Source organism: Eublepharis macularius, chromosome 5, assembly GCF_028583425.1.
Source record: "Eublepharis macularius isolate TG4126 chromosome 5, MPM_Emac_v1.0, whole genome shotgun sequence".
Classification (NCBI taxonomy): domain Eukaryota; kingdom Metazoa; phylum Chordata; class Lepidosauria; order Squamata; family Eublepharidae; genus Eublepharis; species Eublepharis macularius.
In genome coordinates, this window is record NC_072794.1 from 18,216,896 (window position 1) to 18,237,749 (window position 20,854).

The 20,854-nt window shown below is 45.9% G+C and overlaps 1 protein-coding gene across 1 annotated transcript; it reads right to left on the reverse strand.

Annotated features, from left to right (window-relative positions):
- Positions 1-249: 249 nt before the first annotated feature.
- LOC129330905 (4-galactosyl-N-acetylglucosaminide 3-alpha-L-fucosyltransferase FUT6-like) lies at positions 250-19,298 on the reverse strand. The gene is made up of 3 exons (XM_054981177.1): positions 19,160-19,298; positions 18,153-18,723; positions 250-1,743 (listed from the first exon to the last, which is right to left on the reverse strand). Exons 2-3 carry the CDS (start codon positions 18,370-18,372, stop codon positions 647-649), a joined length of 1,317 nt encoding a protein of 438 aa, XP_054837152.1. The 5' UTR covers positions 18,373-18,723; positions 19,160-19,298; the 3' UTR covers positions 250-646.
- Between the last annotated feature and the right edge of the window lie 1,556 nt (positions 19,299-20,854).

Here is a 20,854-nt window from a genome sequence, read left to right on the forward strand (position 1 = left end):
ATCTGTTCCCCTCCGGTGTTTTTATTAATGGGACCAGCAGAGGTACAACAAGAAGCAAGGAAGCATCCCTCCATTATGCCTGTATCTCAACTCAGCTCAGAGCCACTCTTCCTGAGGAACAATTTGCCTTGAACTTCAAAAGCCATTCATATATGGATTTGCATTCCTTTGAGCAGTTCTGGAAGACAAACATCCAAAATTGCATCCACTCAGCTTTGGAGATAAAGAAAAAGTAAAATAAACGAAACACTCATTTGTTCTGCTTTAATAGTATCCACAAATCTGCTGTGTAAAACAGCCTATCCCAATCTGGTGGCAGGGAGGCTCATACTGCATGTGCTATGAACTGTTCCACTTGTTGCACTATCAGCAGATAGAGAACAACACAACTGATGTGAATGGACCAGAAAGAGTCTCTTTGGGGGACTGTCAAAAATCAGCGTTGAGGAAACTGTGGGATACCTGACCTCATGTTTATAACCTCATGTCATGCCTCCACTTCACCTTCTATTAACATTTCTGTAAGTCCTTAAACATACAGGTAAGAAGGGAGGATTTTTTCTTAATCTAGCTATCCAGCTGTTCCAAGAGAAGATTGATGGTTAACCAAAGTGGAAGTTATCTGAAAGGATGTGCAGTGTTCATCTCATTTGAACCACTTGCTCAGTTCTGGCACAGTCTTGTAGTGAACGGGAGTTTCTTGTAAAGCCCGGCATGCCTTGCAGTAGTGAATGGCCCAGTACGTTTCTCCGACAGGTTTCAGCCGTGACCGCCAACGAAAGTAACTCTGGTACCGTACGTCATCCTTGTCCAGTTCTTGTAAAAAACGGGCCATTTCTTGGGCAGAGGGGAAGTCTTCAATGTGGATAAAGGAGTCTGGGGGCAAAAAGCGTTCATAATTCTTCCGTGGTGGTCCACAGACAATGGGAACAGCCATGGAGAGAAAGGCATTCTTCCAGACTTTCTCAGTGATGTAGTCTTCATGGATGGAATTCTCAAAAGATAGATAGAATTTATACTGCATTAAAGTGGAATGGTGTTTGTCCCGAGGGAGAGACAAGTGCTGCCGTCCATAAACATCAACTTGTAGGTACTTCTTGAGTTCTTGATAGTATTGTACCCGGCGGGAGCTTGGGTTCCAGTTGCTGACAACCCAAGCCACTAGCTTAGACTTGGGTGGGATGGTAAAGTTCTGTGGTTGATTGAGGATCTCCAGCCACCCGTAAGGGACGAAGATGTCCGAGTCTCTCCGGTACGACATGGTGAGATTAAAATTGTTATCCATGTAGCCCAGATTGGGGGAGTGGCTGGGAGACTCCAAATTAAACCAGATCCGACGTTGGGTAGGTGGACATGGATTTGGGGGAAGATTTCTGGAGTAACATGCATCTCTGTGGTGTACAACAATTGCATCAGCCTTGGCAGACCAGCTTTGGTCAGCGGTGAAGTGGCAATCCCGGATGTTAAAGAGCGAGGAGCATTTTGGAAAGTCAAATGATTGCCCAAACGGCCAAGTCCATAGCAGGATGGTGATCTCTGGGGGTCCCTTGTCAGTAGGGATGCTCGTTCCAAGTTGTTTCACTGGCTCTAGTGCTGAAGGAATGGACTCTGAAGAGTCTGCCTGCCGGGCAGTTCGGATGTAGGCAAACAACACTATGCTGATTATCAGCTGGAGGAAAAGAAAGGGCAACAGCTTCCGGCAGTTTGATGTTTTGGTCTGTTCCTTGGAATCCATGTATAGGTCTGCGGGGGAAAGAGACAGAGTAAAGGAAGAGTGATTGTGTGGGCCCCATTTGCTGATGTGATAGAAGTGCTTTACCTTGACTGGATTTCTATAGTTTAGCCAACTTTACCTCAGTTGCTAAGGTCCAAAACTTCTCTCGGCCAACTGCTAATGACTTATAGGACTATGTCCTTCATTTCTTGTGTAAAACAACCTGTCTCACACCAGAGGTGCAATGTCATTTAGCATAGTGTTTCCAATGTTCTCCTCATCCAAATTTCTCCCCGCATCTTGCAGTTCTGGATAACCTGGACTTGTTTCTGGATCAGAAAATCTACTCATTTAGCTTTTTGTTTCTGAAATTTGTACACTACTGCACATCCATAGGTGCCACAACTTTCTGTTCCTTTAGTTTCTCTATGCCAGCCATATGCATGTGCACACTGCAAAAAAGCAATCTTGATATGATTATCCATCTAATTGCACCGAGATTCATGTTGCGTGGTGTTTTAACGCATTATGCATTTTTTATTATCAGCTGGATGCAGACATGCATTCCTATGCACAGGTAAAACAGCATGCAAAAAGTATCTCGATACAACTGCAAATGCAACCATATTGTTAGATTCTCTTTTGGCAATGTTTTTATCAAAACACATATGTCTGTTAACTATGCAGAGGAGGGGCAAAGACACAAAAGAACAATACTGAAGTTACACCAAACTGTGCATGCCCAGCATACTGGGTCAAAATTGGAAATAGAAATCTGAAATAATTAGGCATGCTCAGACACTTGCCAGTTTGGCTTACTTCCCATTTGCCAGCTGTGATCAGGCAGCCATATAACTGATGGGCTACTCAGCTGTTGGAAACCTTAGAGATCCTCTGGGTGTCAGCATCTGATCTCCTGCTGGAGACATTTTGCTCTGTACCCAGCAAACATTTTCAGGACTGGAATGAGGGTGGGGAATCAGGAGCCAGGTCCCAGCTGATCTGCCGGGAGTTGAGTTCTTCTGATATTCAATCCTGGAAACTTTTCTGAGATTCAGAAAAATGTAGCAGAGGTGATCAGAAACCCAGATGATTTTCCTTCTTTTCTCCATACCCCAAACTCTGGGATGGGGAGAAAAAAAAGTTCGCTCCTCTTCTCCCCATCCCAAGCTGTTGGCTTGGACAGCAGAGAAGAGAAACGAGATCTTTCACCTCTTCCTTTTGCAATTGGGAGACCAAAAGCATTGCTCCCTCCAGCTCCCTCTCCATTTTGAAATTGCTTCTGATCTTTGGTGCAGCTATTTTTACTTTGGGGGGGGGGTGAGGAATAGGTCAGAATTGACTCCCACCTGATCCCTCGATCAGTTGTGAGTCAACTTCTGACCAGCAGACAGCAGCAAACTTGTTTGGCAATGGTTGTTGTGGGTTTTCCGGGCTGTATTGCCGTGGTCTTGGCATTGTAGTTCCTGACGTTTCGCCAGCAGCTGTGGCTGGCATCTTCAGAAGATGCCAGCCACAGCTGCTGGCGAAACATCAGGAACTACAATGCCAAGACCACGGCAATACAGCCCGGAAAACCCACAACAACCATCGTTCTCCGGCCGTGAAAGCCTTCGACAATACATTGTTTGTCAATGTTTTGAATCGTTTGATCCAATCCGACCATGTCCCTGATAGGCTCACAATCTGAATGTGAATGTTGAACACCATACGTTTGACTGCCAAACAGGTTCACTGTGAAATTCACAGTCACCTGAGAAATAATGGAAGATTTCTAATGAATCAACTTTCCACTTGGGGGATTTACTTGGGAAGTCTAATCCTAGGGAGAAATCAAAATGAGGACAATTTTGGAATCTTCCGTCAACTGTCCAATTATCTTCATTTTGCAGTGAGACTGGATTTTGGCATACATTTGAAACTAGGATTTTGGGTTACACACCGGATTTCCAAACCCTGTCATATCTGTTTAGTGTCCCTTCCTTTGATGCCTAAAATGGGGGCCTTAATTCAGAAACACATTATAAGGCTCCTCGTTAGCACTGCTGTGCTTCAAAGTTTTGACTATTGGTAGCATTTATGGATCTAATTAAACTATTTCAGCACCTCACACGTACATGAGAGGGGGGCAGTTCACTGTAATGTTTGTATTGATTGTGGTCATTTAGTAGACATGAATACCCATGCAAAGAATCAGGACTGCACGTGATGCCAAATGTTTCAGTGAAAGCGGAAACATTTGGTGAAAACATTTGCTTGAAAGGGCAAGCAAATATTCTCGTTCACGTCTTGTATTCATTCATATTTTTGTTTGCGGTTTTGATTCCTCAGTTTTCAGTGTGGCTTTTGTCCATTCATTTGTATTGCTTAAGCACATGGTACCATTTTTATAGGCAATATATTACACAGTGTTTGGCTTCAGTCCCACAGTAAATCTCCTCTGATGGAAGGGATTTCTGTCAGTGAAGCAGGATTTCCTCACTTTCCCACACTTGTTGCAACCCCAAATACTTCCTCAAATGCTGCTCTGGGGGTGGGAGGGTGGAAGAATTCCCCTCCCCAGGAACAGCATGAAGGAGGAACTGGAAGTCTGCAACAAGAGGGGGAATCGGCAAAAAACCTCCCCTCCATTAGCAGAAATTTGGATAAAACCCTATGTACGTCATTTATCTATGTACGTGCAATATGTGTCATTTATCAACATTTATAAGTCTTATCTATAATGCTCATTGATTGACATATCATTAACACTGAAGAATACAGGTGTTCTACAGGGAACAAACAGAAAAATGGAAAAGTTTGATTATTATAGAAAAGCAAAACGGGGATCTTTTCGACTGAAACAACTAGAATGAGAAATTCTAAACCACTCCTGTCTTCTCAGCATAAATTCCATTCTATTCATCCCCCATCCACTCCCAAATTCACAGATATGTACCCTTCACTTCCTTCATACTAGCTTCTGGGAGACTAGTGTGACACAACCATGAAGCTAGCTGGGTGACTTTGGGCCAGTCACCTACCTCACAGCACTGTTGTGAAGATAAAATGGGGGAAAGAGACCTTTATATGTTGGTCTGAGCCCCTTGGAGGAAGAGCATGTGTTCAGGGGACAGCTCTGTCACCGGGGACCTGGGCTGGAAAGGGAGGGAACTCACATCCAAGTGCATAAAAACCACCACTGTTGACCCCTTGCCACTGGCTCTAATGGAGCAAACAGAAACAAAGCCGGGAATATAACAATATGTATCTCTATTCTATTAAAGTGCATTTAAGTGCAAATAGCAAAAGTGTTATAAACAGTGTACATAAAGCAATAAATATATCAATCACAATCCGTCAATGTCCATATATACATTCCACAATGGGAGATCCCAGGAAGGGGAGGTGGAGTTCCAGTTGGAAACAAATTTCCAGGAGAGTTCATAAATAATTAAAAGTCATAATCCATGCATGATGAAACCATTAATGCCGACGGTCCAATGTGTGCACTGATGTTTCCAATCCCGTTTCGTGGCAAAAAGGCACTTCTTCATGGGCATATATCTTCTGGACCATGAATAAATTAACAATACACATGATACAGATACTCTCACTCCCTTGCTGCCATACCATGAGTTTCATAAGTATACTTACAAGTCATAAAAGTACATCAATTTACTTACAAGTAGTAACTCCCGGTCCAACACACTCCCGGATCCAATACACAATCAAAAATTACGACGGACATAAACACAAAGGGGGAGGAAACCAGTTAAATTCAGATGGTAATTAATGACATAATTGATTGTTTCCCCAAATCCCCCTTAAAGGAGCCACCCCCATGACTCTCTATTCCTGACTAAACTAAAATAAAAAAAATTGAAAAATTGGGGAACACATGTTTGGAGTCAATAACCTGAATTGTCCAAAGTGGTCTGGAGCAAAGATTGATGTACAAAACCTATTGTACCGAAAGGAACGTGCAAAACCCATCATTCAGTAAAACGCTGAATCATCCTACCCCTAAGAAGCAGGAATAATCGATCTCTTGGTTTAAGCCCAAGGGGGCCAGACATTGCAAGTCAAAAATCCATCTACTCTCCATCCTGCACAGCTTCCTCTTCAAATCCTCCTGCGGTGAGGATGCCTGTGCTAATTCCAGCACTGAGACACGCAGGTTCCTAATGTCGTGATTTTCTCTCAGGTAATGGGCTACTAATGGGGCCTCAAGAACCCGATTCCTAATTCTGGAAAGATATTCCTGAACTCTCACCTTCAGTGATCTAGTGGTGCTGCCAACATAATACAAATTGCATTCACAGCAAATGACATACACCAAATTGGATGTACGGCAGGTGGAGAAGCTCCTGCTCCTATGCTTACCTATACTCAGATTTTCCAGTCTGACCATGTGTATACACACATTACAATCACCACAGGGATGATGCCCCATGGGACGATCAAATGCCATTCCCTGGGTCTTGAACTCCGATCTTGTTAATATGTCCTTCAAATTATTTGTCCTCCGGTATCCAATAAACGGAAGTCTTTCACACCTGGGGATGTCGCCTAACAGGTGCCAGTTTCACTAAACTAGTATTTTGGTTCTGTTGGCTGGGAAGGGAGGGGTGTGAGCGCCCGGGTGACATGGCACCTGCTGACCCGCCCGGTACAGCCCTCAACGGGGGCTTCACTGGCCAGGCTGCAGGCAGGTTGGGCTCGGCTGGGAAGGGAGGGGTGTGAGCGCCCGGGTGACACGGCGTCTGCTGACCTGCCCGGTGCAGCCCTCAATGGGGGCTTCACCAGCCAGGCTACAGGCAGGTTGGGCTAGGCTGGGAAGGGAGGGGTGTGAGCACCCGGGTGACATGGTGCCTGCTGACTTGCCCGGGGCAGCCCTCAATGGGGCTGCACTGGGCGAATTGCCAGGATCGCCCTCACTCAGGCAGCTCTCTATCTCCCTCCCCCCTCCCCTTACAGACCCGGCGTGCCTCCAGCCCGCCCGGTGCTGCCCTCACTGGGACTGCACTGGGCGAGTTGCCAGGGTCACTGGCACTCGGGCACCTCTCTCTCCTTACCCCCCTCCCTTTGCAGACTCGGCGGGCCTCCAGCCCGGCAGGTGGTAAACTAGGGTGGTAGATCCCTAACAACCAGATGAGCCTTAAATGTACAAAAGAATACAATGAGACATGCCAGATTTGGGGACAGATTCCAGAGTCCTTAAATCAAGCAGTTTAATTGTAGGTAATGTGTACAGCCTTCCTTTTCTTCTCAGTATTCCCCAGGGCTCTCTTTAAGGGCGCCAACTAGGATCAGGGGACCCTTCAGAGCTATGCGTCTCATGTTTCGAGGGGACAGCACTCCCCCCCACTTCTTGAATGAGCACCGTCCATGAAAGAGGAACAGTTAGCGAAGGGATTAAAGGGGACTTTGGGGTCAATTACTTTCTGTTGCACTCCACATGCCACAGTGCTTGTGGAGAAAGAGCATAAGAGCGCCACCTGGTGTTGAAGGTCTTAAATTATTCTGCACAGAGAATAATCTCAAGAAAGAGCTGAGCATACGCAAAGCCGCAGTGCTTCATGGGATACCTCCCTCGTTGCAGGAGGACCTTGGAGAAATATGTGCAAAAAAGGATACGGGAACAAGGACAGTGTGATCACAGCGTTCAAGTGAACAGGTGAGCAAAAGGCGTTAACCCATGTAAACCTTGTCACGTGCTAAACACGAGCTATTTGTCACTTGTAGTTCTGCTCTTAGATATAACCCAATGCCATTTTGAAAACCCTTTTGTGGTAAGAGGATGCTAACGGGGGCATATGGTTGTGTGTGAGACACACACCTTAGTCAGTAGTCAGAGAAGACGTTGCCTGCTTGGAAAAGAGAGATGGCTTTGGATGCTGGGTTTGGAAGAGGAAATTCTCCCCAGTTCCTGCAACTTCTTTAACTGGAGGTTGTGCCAGAGTCCTTCTGCCAGCATTGCCACTGAACTCGGGCTTGTTACCATAAAGCTCCTTTCCGCCGGATCTAGATTGATATGGTCCATGCCAGCAACCAGTAGTGTCAGGGATGGGTTTGATATGTCCTGCTTGGAGGATGAAGATTCCATGAAGGTTGTAGTAGTAGTAGTAGTAGTAGTAGTAGTAGTAGTAGTAGTAGTAGTAGTAGTAGTAATATTATCCAGGGGATGATAATAATGTTTACGGTAATAATATTTGATTTATATACTACCCTTCAGGACAATTTAATGTCCACTCAGAGCAGTTTTCAAAGTGTGTTATTATTATCCTCAAGACAATCATCCTGTTAGGTCAGTGTGGTTGAGAGGGCTCTGAGAAGCTGTGGCTGACCCAAGGTCACCCAGCTAGCTTCAAGTGGAGGAGTGGGGAATCAAACTCCATTCTCCTGCTGCTCTGAACCACTACGCCAAATTGGCCATTCAGGGGTTGAATCCCTGGCAGACCCTGTAGTTACTGGGCTGTTTGACTTCTGGGATCTGTCAGAAGACAAGCAATCAGCTTTGACTGCTGGACCAGAAGCCCAGACGATGCAAGATCAGGAGTCTGCTGAGGAACCCACTAAGGAGATCTGCCTCTGTCCAGGGATCGCACAGTTGCCCCAGAATCCCAGGAGTGGAGTCTGGCTGGGAGCTGAGCTCAAGGGGCGGAGTGCACAGATGGCCACCCCAGGGCTTCTTCTCTGCCTGTTAGGCACTGAGCCAGATCCAATATAGGGCTTTGCAGGAGACTGGACAATGTCCAGCTGTAAGTGTCTGCAGATTTTAGACCACTGTTATAGCTGCAGGCATTAGCTCCTATAAAAAAAACTCAATTTGGACCTGGATGTTGTAGGGTCAATAGTCCCTCCCCCAACCCCAACAGAGGCTTGGAAGTTGGCAATGGAGCATCCCCATGGGGAGGTTTGCTGTGAATTTTTCAGTGTCCCCTTGTGGTAACCTATCTACCCCCCTCCTTGTTCTGCTGGAGGGATTTTTCTAGCTAGCAGTAGTGAGAAAACTAGTAGTAGCTGTAATACCATAGTGTTATGATGTTATAGTAATATAGCAACTATATATGTAGGTGTGTGCCATCTTGTTGCAAACAACTTATAGTGACTCCATCAAGGGGTTTTCAAGGCAAGTGAGGAGCAGAGACAGTTTGCTATTGCCTTCCTCTGCAGAGCAACCCTGGTTTTCCTTGCTTGTCTCCCATCCAAGAACTGACCCAGAATGACACTGCTTAGTTTCTGAGATTTGATGAGATCTGGGTGCACCATGCCACCTTCCCACCCAATATAGCAACTACTCACATGGGAAAAAAGTAAGGAAACCCCTGTTGATGACATGGCGTGGTGGGTAATGATGGATGTGAGGGGATATTGAAGGGGAATGCAGTGATGTGGGTGTGGGGTTCTGGAACTGCTCCGAAAAGCAACACAATGCAGTCTAGGAGGTAAGATGGAGCTAACCATCTGCATGGAACAGCAAGAGTCCAATAGCACCTATAAAACTAACAAAATTTGGGGTAGGGTATGAGCTTACGTGAGACACAGCTCACTTCTGCAGAAGTGACTCACTTCTGAAGCAATGAGTTGTGACTCACGAAAGCTCATACCCTACCCCAAATTTTGGACTCTTGCTCTTTTCTACTGCCACAGACAGACTAACACGGCTGCCCATCTTGATCCATCTGCATGGAAGCATCCAGCAAGACCTTTAAGTGGTGGCAGTCAGGACTGGACCTGATATCTTCGGTATGCAAAAGATTAAATCATGCCAAGACATCAGGGCCCATAAAAGGATAGTCTCCTACAAGTTAAAAGTCTTTATTAGTCCAGATGGTGTGTGTAAGGTGCCATCAAGTCGCAACCGACTCATGGCGATTCCCCCCGACCCCCAAGAGGGTTTTCGAAGGCAAGAGACGGACAGAGGTGGTTTCCCATTTCTTGCCTTAGCAATCCTGGATTTCCTTGGTGGTCTCCTACCCAATTACTAACCAGGGCTGACCCAGCTTAGTTTCCCAGATGAGGCTAGCCTGGACCACCCAGGTCCAAATCGCAGACGTTGCTGAAAGCTATGGATACAGGAGATACATTGTTCTTCAGGTATACAAAGCATACAATTACATTTTTCTGTTTTTGATTAATTGCTAAGCTCTGACGTGCATAGTCCAAAGTCTCCTGGAATACAATGAGGGAGTAACCAAGTAATGAATTGTGATGCAGGGGAGAGAGCTGCTGGTGGTAAGAGTGCTGAACAATGTCCAAGGAAACTCAGGTTCACATCCCCACCCTGCCAGGTAAGTCACTAGCTGTCCTTGAGCCAGTTCCTCCTTCTCAGCCCAACCTACTTGAGACAAGATTGCTTGGAGGACAAAACAGAGGAGGGGAGAGCCATTCATTAGGCTAATATGGTATAGTGGTTAGAGTAGGACTTGGAAGACACAGGTTAAAATCTCCACTGTGCCCTGAGGCTGGCCTTGGTTCAGTCACTGTCTCAGCCTAAGCCACCTTTCAGGGTTGTTGTGCAGATTGAATGAGAGAGGGAGAATGATGTAGACTGGCCCTGAGCTCTTTTGACGGAGGGCAGGATAAAAATGTGACCTACAAAAAGGCAGGCAGATTTACACTGGGAGATAGATCTGACTTATTTCTGGCTTTTATGTTCTCGGTGGGAGAATGGATCTTTGTCTCTTCCCCTGGCTCCCTAGCCCAGCAGCATTTGGTGCATCTTGAAATTTCTTTTTCAACCAGCACCATGTAATATAATGAAGCCCAGGACACCACCTGAATTCCATTGTCAGTCTGGGTCAAATCAGCAATCCACCAAGCTTCCTAATCTGGAAGCAACTCTCCTGGCTCTTTGGCAGAGAAAGGTTTTCCCCAACACCTAAGATCCTTAAGCTGGTGGAGATGCCAAGGATTGAATCTGAGTCCTTCTGTACGGTGAGCGTGTGATCAACTACTGTGCTTTGGCTCCTCTGGGTGAAATGCAGAAGATCATAACAGTAGATTTGGGTTTATGAATATCAGAAGTTGCCTTATCCCAAATCAGTGTAAAACTAAACACCCAGGTTTTAAAAGACTTGGATCCAGGTGCTCCAGGCCCACCTTGGATTCCCTGCAGCCACACAGCAGCAGTTGGGCATGGCTTTTAAAAAATAAACAAGACCCCAAATGGCCTCAGAATGCAACTGCAGGGGACGGAAGGGCGCCTGTCTCCCCTCTCAAGCTGTTTTTCAAAATAGTGAGTGGGTGCAGGGGTGTCTTTGCTTTTGCTGCTCCATTTGGACTATTCCGTGCATGTGAAGCAGTGAAAACAGGGAAATCCCCCCCCTCTCTCTCTCTCACACACACACACACACACACTGTGCTATTTGTGACTAGACATGGGCACAATCCAAAAATAAATCCCGATTAAGCCGATTGTGGATCTGGGCTGCCGCCAAACGCAGGTTCCCGATTCTAACCGATCATGTCTAGTTTCTGGTCCGAAATCGGGAATCGGGGAGGCCAGCGCCCAGGGCAACCGTAGTCAGGCTGTTGCACGTGCGCGCGCTCCTGAGTTGCCCTTGCCCACGCAGCAAGCCGGCTGACCCGGTGCACTGCGGAGCTGGCAGCAGCGTGAGTGGCTCGGAGGCTGCCCGCGCCGTTCACTTGCCCTGCAAGACAAGGGGCAGCCGGCGTGTCCGCGCGCCCCTTGTCCTGGGGAAAAGCGAACGGCACAGGCAACCTCCCAGCCTCCCGCACTGCCTTTTGCCTTTCCCCAGGACAAGGGCCAGCTGGCTTGCCCACGCGCCCCTTGTCCTGGGGAAAGGCGAACGGCGCGAGCATCCTCCCAGCCTCCCGCGCTGCCTTTTGCCTTTCCTTTGTGCCCACCCCCTTCCCCCTCCCTCCCCTGGGTTGCTGCTCCGTGTTTGGAAGGAAGCCTGCTAATCAAGGAAAGCTGGGCTTCCATTCGTGTTTCGAGGGCGACAGAAGGAGGGCAAACACAGCTCATTTCCCTGACTCCGTTGCCCCGGGAATAAATTACTAGCGCCAGAGTGTCTGCAATTCTGAACAGAAACTGACCCATCCGATCAAGTCCCAAACAAGCAAACTCCTGACTGCTGGATCAGTTGCCATGGACAGAACCGATTAGCTGAGTCACGATGGCGAAAACGCCAAAATCGGGGGGGGGGGGGGTTGAAATCGTAATTCAGATCAGGCCCATCTCTATTTGTGACACAGGAAATGGCTTGCATGAGGAGGCAGGAGCTGTTCTTTCCCTGTGGTAGCATTCTGAGACATTTGGGTTCTCCTTTATTTTTAACAGTCCTCTCCCATAGCTGCTGTGTGGCCGCAGGGAACCTGAACTGGGTCTGAGGAACCTGGAACTTTAAAAGTCTGCACACTTAGTTTGACCTCACAGCCACAAGGCTAGCTAAGCAAGTATTGTTCATCTCAAGAAGAGAAAAGTATTTTCCTGCTTTGTCACCTGAGATTCTTTAACTGAACTTCAGTGTGCCAAGAATGTGCTCAAATACTAAACGGCAGCCCCTCCCCACTTCTAAAGAACAGGTGTGAGTCAAGAAAGATGACTCATGTCAAAGGCATGAATGCAAGGAGAACCTCAAGCAGACTAGAAAAGAAATAAGCTTTCATCTCTATTTTGGGGTAAAGATTGCTAGTAGCTTTGGAGGTCTTTTGGGTCAGTAAGGGTAACTCCAAACGCTGAGGAACTCCTCGTCCAGGTCCCAGGGATTGGTTGTGTGTGTGCGCGCGCGTGCACTGCGCAGAAGGTAAGTAGGTGTGGAATTGACCTACTGAATGCCAACTGGAGATCAACCACAAAAGAAATGAGGAGCTATCCTTTTCGTAAATCAATCAAGTAAGAATGTCGCAGGGAGCATTCCAGAAGGAATGATCAACCATTGAAGGATCTTAAAATGGTGTAATGATGAATACATCCATATTGCATCTGTGCATTTATCTACAGTAGTCTGATGAAAGTATCTGAAACAGGAATCTACCTGGTGTCTTGTCATTATTTAATGGACTTAGAGCCAAACTACACGAGATGCCCGACATGTGTTCTTTTTGCGAGAGAGAGGGGAAAAGAGAGAATTCCTCCCCCCTTCTCCTCAGCAGAGAATCGCATCATGGATTTTCTTTCTCTCTTGCAAAAAGCTGCCCTGGATTTCCTGCCTCCTGTTACATCCACACAAGCACCCTGCCCCTGAGCTCCCAGAGGAAAACCCAAGTGGAGGCTTTCTCCAAGAGACAGAGAGAGAATCCCTCCACCGCCCTTCCCCTGGAGAAGAATCGCATGGAGCAGCTGTTCTTTGTAAGACTACACTCAGGGCTTTTTTCCTGGGAAAAGAGGTGGTGGAACTCAGTGATGGAACTCAGGACCGCACAATAATGTCACTTTGGGTCAGCTGGAACAAGGGGGGAGTTTTTAAAAGTTTAAATCGCCCTCGGTGAAAATGATCACATGACCGGTGGCCCCACCCCCTGATCTCCAGACAGAGGGGAGTTTAGATTGCCCTCTGCTGGCGGCACAGAGGGCAATCTAAACTCCCCTCTGTCTGGAGATCAAGGGGTGGGGCCACCGACCATGTGACCATTTTCAAGAGGTGCCAGAACTCCGTTCCACCGCGTTCCTGCTGAAAAAAAGCCCTGACTACACTACCCAGAGACCTTGCAAGACCCAGTACGTGCCTGTGCGTCCTGTGTAGTCTCCCTCGAATTTAGGTATTTATTCCACACCTTTCTCCCCAATGGAGACCCCAAGTGGCTTCATTTATTTACTTACTTCATTTATACCTTACTTTCCTCCCCAATGGACACCTGGCTTTCTCCCTGTCTCCATTTTATCCTCATAACTATGCTGTGAGGGATGTGAGGCTGAGAGTGTGGGGCTGGCCCGAGGTCACCTAGTGAGCTTCCATGGCAAAATGGGGGTTCGATCCCAGGTCTCCCGGATCCTAGTCTGATATACCAACTATATAACATGTACCATGTCATTCTCCCCGCATCCGTTTTATCCTCACAACAACAGTGCCATGAGGTAGGTTAGGCTGATTGACCCAAGTTCATCTTCTGTGGTAGATAATGGATTCAAATCTGGGCCTCCAAGATCCTCTTCCGAAGCACTAACCACTACACCACGCTGGCTCTTGTCACTGAGTTGTCATTTAAATCATCATATTGACATTTTTATATTATGGTGGTGATTGTAATGAATAAGTATGTCTTTTTATATTCAGTCAAGATTACAGACATTCCACTATTTTCAGGTCCTTTGTGGCTTGTTTGTTCTGGTGATTGAGGGCTGTCTCCTTTTGTTTCTGCTTCCAACCAATGTTCCATACAATCAGTTTTGAAAGGACTGAACAATGTCAGCAAACACTGTGCTTTGGGTAACCATAACACAACCTTGTTGTGGCTGATGTGAAATGCATTGAGGTTAACCTAGAAATCTACAGGTTGAGCTCTTTAATCTAGCTAGGTTTACCGCTTGATAAGGGTACCCTGGTATTGTTATTACTGCTATCATAGACAAAGAGATTCCCCCCCTCATGTGCCTTAGTTCTTTCCAACTTTTGCTGTGTCCTGCATCCCACAGCTCCTTAAATACAGAAACAACAGAGACCTACTACATTATTTCTGGAATTGGAGCTAAGATAGTGTGCTCCAGCTGTCCACTCCTTTTGCATTTTGCAAATTATATAACCAATAACAAATGTGCACATGTGCATTGATAAACCCCTGTAGAAAAGCAACCCGGATGTTTTGTGTGTATAATGGCTTGATTTTTGAGTGTGTGCGGGTGGAGTGGAGAGGAGTGTTTGACTGGTTACAAAGAATTCTTGATAGATCTGTACAGAGTTTGCTTTTTTTATCGTTATATTGATGCGCATCCGGAATGATGGGTGGGGACGCAGCAAACAAACGGAAGCAATGGAAAGCTGTGGCGACTTGCCAACTATTGAAGATTGGGCCAACTATTGAAGATTGGATTTACAAATTGCTGTATATGGCAGAAATGGATAAAATGACAAGAAAACTGAGAAATCTGGACTCAGGACAGTTTAACACAGACTGGGAGAAGCTGAAACAATATTTGGAGAAGAAATGGGAGGTGGGAGGAAAACTGTGGCAGTTTGAGAACTATTGAAGTATAATAAAATGCAGAGGGGGGTGACTTTACCGGGGGGAAGAAGAGGTAAAAGTGAATCTCTAAGCAGCTATGTTATTAGATTGATATATATATATAGAATATATAGAATAATAAATAGAATATTGATAGAAAACAACTAATCATAAGGGTTAATTATAAGGATTGACTAATTAATAATATTTTTTTTCTGATTCTGTACAATGTACCAAACTGAATATGTTTATTTGAAGGTATATATGAGTCAAATTGATTGATATCATATATAGATTTATGATTAAAGGGAATAGAAATATTAATGTAAACAAATATAACTAAAACAGAAAGAAGAAGATAGAATGAATAATATATAGAGTATAACTTAAGCTGGTCGATTTATATGAATGTATGGCTCACATAGTTTACGTTATACAGAAATATTTGAAAATGGAATTATGGGATAAATTGTTTATCCATTATGGAAAAAGGGACTCATAGTTACGGTACAGAGCATTAAAAATAGTTAAAGAAGTATTGCTTAGAATAAAGGGAGAATATACATTTTTTAGATAGAGGAATATATAAAGAGTAAGGGAAAAGGGACAAAGGGTTGGAAAACTGTTGGAAGTCCACAAAAAAGGGGGGGGGGAAAGGGAGGGGGTTAGAAATTGGGAAATGGGAAAATTGACTGTAATGTGTAAATATATGATCCTAACCCAATAAAAAATTTTCAAAAAAAAAAAAAGAAAGAAAGCTGTGGCGACTTTTGTGCATGCAGAGTACACATTAAAAATTTAATTAATTAATTAATTTTTAAAAAATTAAATTAAAAATTTAAAAAATGGAACCATGGAGGGTTCCTACTGGTTCTGTTCCACTTTGGAAATGAGAACAGGCCATCTGAGCCTCCAAAATCCAGAGAGATCCAGAGAAATTTGGAAGCACCCTTAATTGTTATAGTCATCACATTTGTAGCCAGTTGTTCCTGCCACAGACTGCTGTAATGTACTTACTGAAAAATAATGAAACATTTATAGCTACTTTAAATGGTGCGATCAAGAACAGGGAGCGGCTGTTTTCAGAAATGCAGACCTCTTGAAAAGTCACAGATATGCTTGGCAAACATATCTTGCTGGCAGTTTTTCATCTTTAATGGAGTTGTAAAAAAACAAAGCCTCCAACCAAAGATTTTGTTACTATAGGTACAGTGCAATTGAAATTAATGGGCTTAGAAGGGTGTATCTCTGTGTAGGACTGCAGTGTTAGTAAATTCTTCCTCTTCTTTATGCACTAGAGGAGGGATATAAATAGTTTGATAAAAAATACAACTATCGTCTATATTTATATTCTGCCAAGTAGAAACGTAATGATTGACCTAAGTGTTTTCGTGCCAGGCTTACAATCTAATGTGTCTGAGGCCAGCTGATTTTTGTTTTGTATAAAATGAATAAAGGCAGATCCATATGCTAGAAGGAAAGCTCTGTATTCATCAATGAATGAAAAGTCAGTTTGGAGAGTTTCTTTCTCTGGAAAGGGATTAGGTGATAGTTGATCTTAATGATTGCGTAATTGCTCTGTCATGCAGCATAGTGCAATTTTGCTTTAAGAAAAGCACAGGGAACTGGACATACACTGTGCAGACTTTTAAATATACACCAGCTTCCAAAAGATTCTTTCAGATTGTTTTCCTCCTCTTCTTCAATCTCATTTTCATCCCTCCCTTCCTCCAAGAAAGTTCTTCCCTCCTCTCTTTTATTCTCACAACAACCTTGTGGAGTTGGCTAGGCTGAGAGAGAGTAATTGGCCTAAAGACACTCACTCAGTGATTATGATTGAGTCTCTCTACACAGGACATCTTACCTGGGGACACTCAAGTGACTTATTTTCTGTGTGGTCTTATATTCAAGAGTACTCTGTCTCCCTAGTAGTGCACGTGTATCCACAATGGGAGAACAAGTGTAAGATCTTTCACTTGATCCTACCTGTGTAAGATGTCTCATCTAGAGAGACCCACAGCCAAGCTACACAAGATGCCTGACACATGTTCTTCACGTGTCGTGTCCCACAAGTTTCCCTGGGTAGTGTAGTCTTACAGATAACAGCCACAATTCTACGTCCATTCCCCACCCCCACGCCGAACTCCCAGAGGAAAGCCCAAGCAGTGGCCGCCATGTTGCTGAAGAGGGTGGGGAGGCACAGTCCACGCACATCTGCTGGCCCAGTTCAGTGGAGCTGGCCCCCTCCCCTCAGCATTTGGCTGTTGGCCGGCATCCCACCCAGCCCTCCCTTTTGTCACAACTTTGGAGGACCAGGCAGATTGGGCATTGGGCACTGATTTGTTTGGGGGGAAACGGGGCCCGCAAGCTCAATTTTCCTATTATGGTGATCCCCTTAAGGGATCTGGGGAGTGAGGCATGGCAGGTGCATGTCCAGCTTGGGTGCTGACGGATCTGCCTCACTCCCAGGTGGCAGGGGATGATCCACACAGGGGTGGGAGGTTCCCTCCCTCAGCAATGGTCTGAGGGGGCATCAGCTGGCATGCGGGTCAGCCAATGCTTAGATCAGTGCCCTACAAAGTGCCAATGCTCCATGAGCTGTAATTTCAATAAAGCTGTGGCCTCTTTCAACTGCAGCCCTGTTGTCTGTTGTGTTTTGTCGCCTTGCCCGCCCCCGCCCCCCAGCTCTCCTCCCCCATTCAGCACTGGCCTGCAAACCCTCAACCTGAATCAACAGAGTAATGTGAGCAAGGCTGCACTGATTTGAACTCCAAGGGGATTTTTTTCTGAGCAAGCATGATCAGCATTGAGAGTTCATGCTTGTTTTTCTTTCCAACCACTTCCTTCACACTACTCTTTCCATGTTTCCCTCCCATATCTAGTCCACATTTTTGCATATAGGCAAGAAGCCTGGATCAGGTGTGGGGCAATGGCTTGGTGGTAGAGAATCTGCTTTGAATGCAGTTCTTGGCATCCCCAGTAAAGGAAAGGTAGCATGAAAGACCTCTGCTGAGACCCTGGAGACCTGCTGCCAGCCAAAGCAGACTAAACTATCCTTGCTAGACCAAGAGTCTGGTTCAGTCAAAGGCAGCTTAATTTGCATACTTCAGCAAAGGTTCTCTGCAAAGCACCCTTCCTACTAATGTTGCCACACAAAGAGAATAGCAATTTGGAAGAGGCAAGGCGGGCTTTCTAAGACACAAGGTGCTCAAACAGTAAATATTTATACAGTTTTTCAGCATGCCCATTTCAGGGCTTATTCAGCGGCCCGCGCTAGCCCACCTCCAGGGAATCAACATCTGAAAGACAGAGAAAAATGACTCACCTCCAGCTTTGATCAGGGAAACAGTGTCGCCAGCTGCCTGCAAGGCATCCAAGGTGGCATTTGGCAACCAGGAAATAATGTAGATAGTTACAATAGGAGCTTGCAAGGGACCGAGGGCATAGTCCAATGAGCAACCAGCAATGAGGTGTGTTCCTTGCAGCACTGTTTCTCCCAAAAGCGATTGTCCCAAACCTGCCACAAGCCAGTTGGTGTGGCCCATATGCCTTGACTCAGAAGGCAAAAACACTGATAATCAAAGAGCTCGACTGTTCTCCATATTTCGAGCGGCAGGCGTGTGAAGAGCAATTCCAAAGATGTTCTAGAAAGCCCCCTTCCCTTGTTTAAAGTTGAAGTTTAATCCAGTGATTCTTAAGAGAAAACACAGAAGATTATTTCTTTACAGAGCGGTGCATGCTGATCCCACGCGTGGCTCTTGTTGCACTCCATGGCAGCAGTACTGAACAGGTACGAAAGGAGAAGCTTGGTTTGGCCCCGATGGAAGAAGGAACATAGACATGCCTGCTATTGGCCACTGGGTCTCTTTCCCCTTTATTCTGGGTATTCAGTAGATCTGCACAAGAATGGCGAAGGAGTTGCATTTTAGTTGAGAAGCTGTTCAAACCCCAGCCCGCCCGGCCACTATAATGTCAGAAAACAGAGTGATCGTCCATTTAAGACCCACCATTTAAGAACGACGCCTGCTTGCTCAAAGAAAGGACAAGAGGGAATTCAACCCTTCAATCACCCTTTCAGATTGACTCATCAAAATGGAGTCCCTCTGCTGTTAGTAGCATTTTAAAGAGGGGAAGATATCCTTTTGTTTAAAAAAGAGAGAATATTTTCCCTTGAAAATACCAAAGTGGTTCACAGTGAAATCCTAAGCAGTTACTCCAGTCTAAGCCCATTGACGGGTTTAGAGTGGAGTAGCTCTGCTTAGGATTTCACTGTCAGTTAGCAAAACAGAGAGTGCGGCCCCGATGCAAGCTGAAGAAGGACATGCAGTTTACCTTTGGCAGGTACATGGAGACTGGCAATCCTCATACAATCTGTTTTGGCACCTGAACCAAACACTTCTTCCCCAGTTGTCCGTCCTCCCTCCTCCCCTTCTTTGCTTCTTGGTGTGTCAGATTTCAGATGGCAAGTTCCCCAGTGAAGACTTTGCAAAGCTACAGGTGCACAGAGAGCTCCCATATTCAGATTATCTTGCGGGACAACCTTGTCCCTCATATTCCACAAGATCAGGCACTGTTTCCCCTCCCTTTATAAATATTTGAACACCAGCCAGATAGGTTCCCTTGCCCATTCAACAGCTCCTTTGAGGTGCCAATCACACAACCAATTCCTTTGGCTTGCCTTCTCATTTGTGGTTTCCATCGGTCTCCTTCCCAGTTGTCCCCAGTTGGAATGGCAGAAGAGGACATTCTGTGATGTTCAGTCCTGTGCTCAGAGAAGCTCTCACTTCCTGGTTCTTAAAAGAGTGCTTCTAAAATCACCTCAGCAAAGGTGACAATGACCTTCCCCTGACAACCATGGGCTTGGTTATATATTACAAGCCCAAACAATCGCAAGCCAGTGGTGCTCAGGTGTTGAGGTGAATTGCTGGGTCTGGCTAACCTTTGGAAAATAAGTGAAGACACAGGTGGATTGGGCAACTTTCCAAACATTGCAAAAACTAAACACATAACAAAAGGAAGACTTGTTCAGCAGGAAGGAGGGGGGGACAAAATCATTAACTTTTGTTCTATTCCTACCTTTCTAATGACCATTTTAGTGGGGTGAGAGACAGGTTACTTACAGCGCAATCCTATGTAAAATTACTCAAGATTAAATACAGTGATTGCAGAGGATGTAGACTGGGGCAATTATGCATAGAATTGTACTATTAGGCACATAGGAGGTACATGTCCACATCCTTGAGCTCCAGAAGCTGAAAGGTATCCATATAAAGGCCCTAGGAAGGCTTCAACCAGGGCCAGGGCTTTCTCGGTCTGTGCCCCAACCTGGTGTAACTCTATGTCTGTGGAAATTTGGGCCCAACTGGATTTATTATCTTTCTGTCAGACCTGCAAGACAGAGATGTTCCACCAGGCATATGGGAGTTGAGATGGGCAGGCCGAAAAACTGGCCTCCAACTAGGGGGGAGTGTTGCCCCCCAGATTGTTGTCATATGGTAGCTGGCCATCCTACCCCATGGATGTGTCTTAATTAGAGGTGGGCACGGACCAGAAAATGGACTAAAATTTGACACGGACTGCCCAGTTCAGTGTTCGCAAACCGGAGGATTCTGGGATGCACATTTTCCACGGACACGACAACTTTTGGGCTAGTCCATCAGTCCATTGGTCTGTGCCTTTAAAGTGCCCATTTATGTGCCCCTTGCTTGCAAGCAGCGCAGAACCGGGAACTTCTCATGGGGCTGGCTTCAGCTGACAGGCAGGGACTTCCCCACCTGCCAGCTGAAGCAAGATGCAGGGTTTAAAGCACCCATTTTCATGCTCCTCACTTGCAAGTGGAAATGGGTGCTCCTCCGCAGGCCTGGCTTCAGCTGATGGGGGGAGGAGCTTCCTCCTGGCTGGCCAGCTGAAGCAAGTCACGCAAGGTTGCAAAGTGCCCTGTTCCATGCAGCTTGCGAGCCACAGATAAAGGGGCACTTTAACATTTAACCCCCCCCAACTTGCTCCAGCTGACCCATGGGGAGACCC

Coding starts and splice junctions, on each gene's coding strand:
- LOC129330905 (XM_054981177.1), bottom strand. CDS start 18,372: ATGGGCCACACCAACTGGCTTGTGGCAGGTTTGGGACAATCGCTTTTG. Junction 1,744..18,152: donor TTCCCTGATCAAAGCTGGAG/GTGAGTCATTTT, acceptor TTTCCCCCGCAG/ACCTATACATGGATTCCAAG.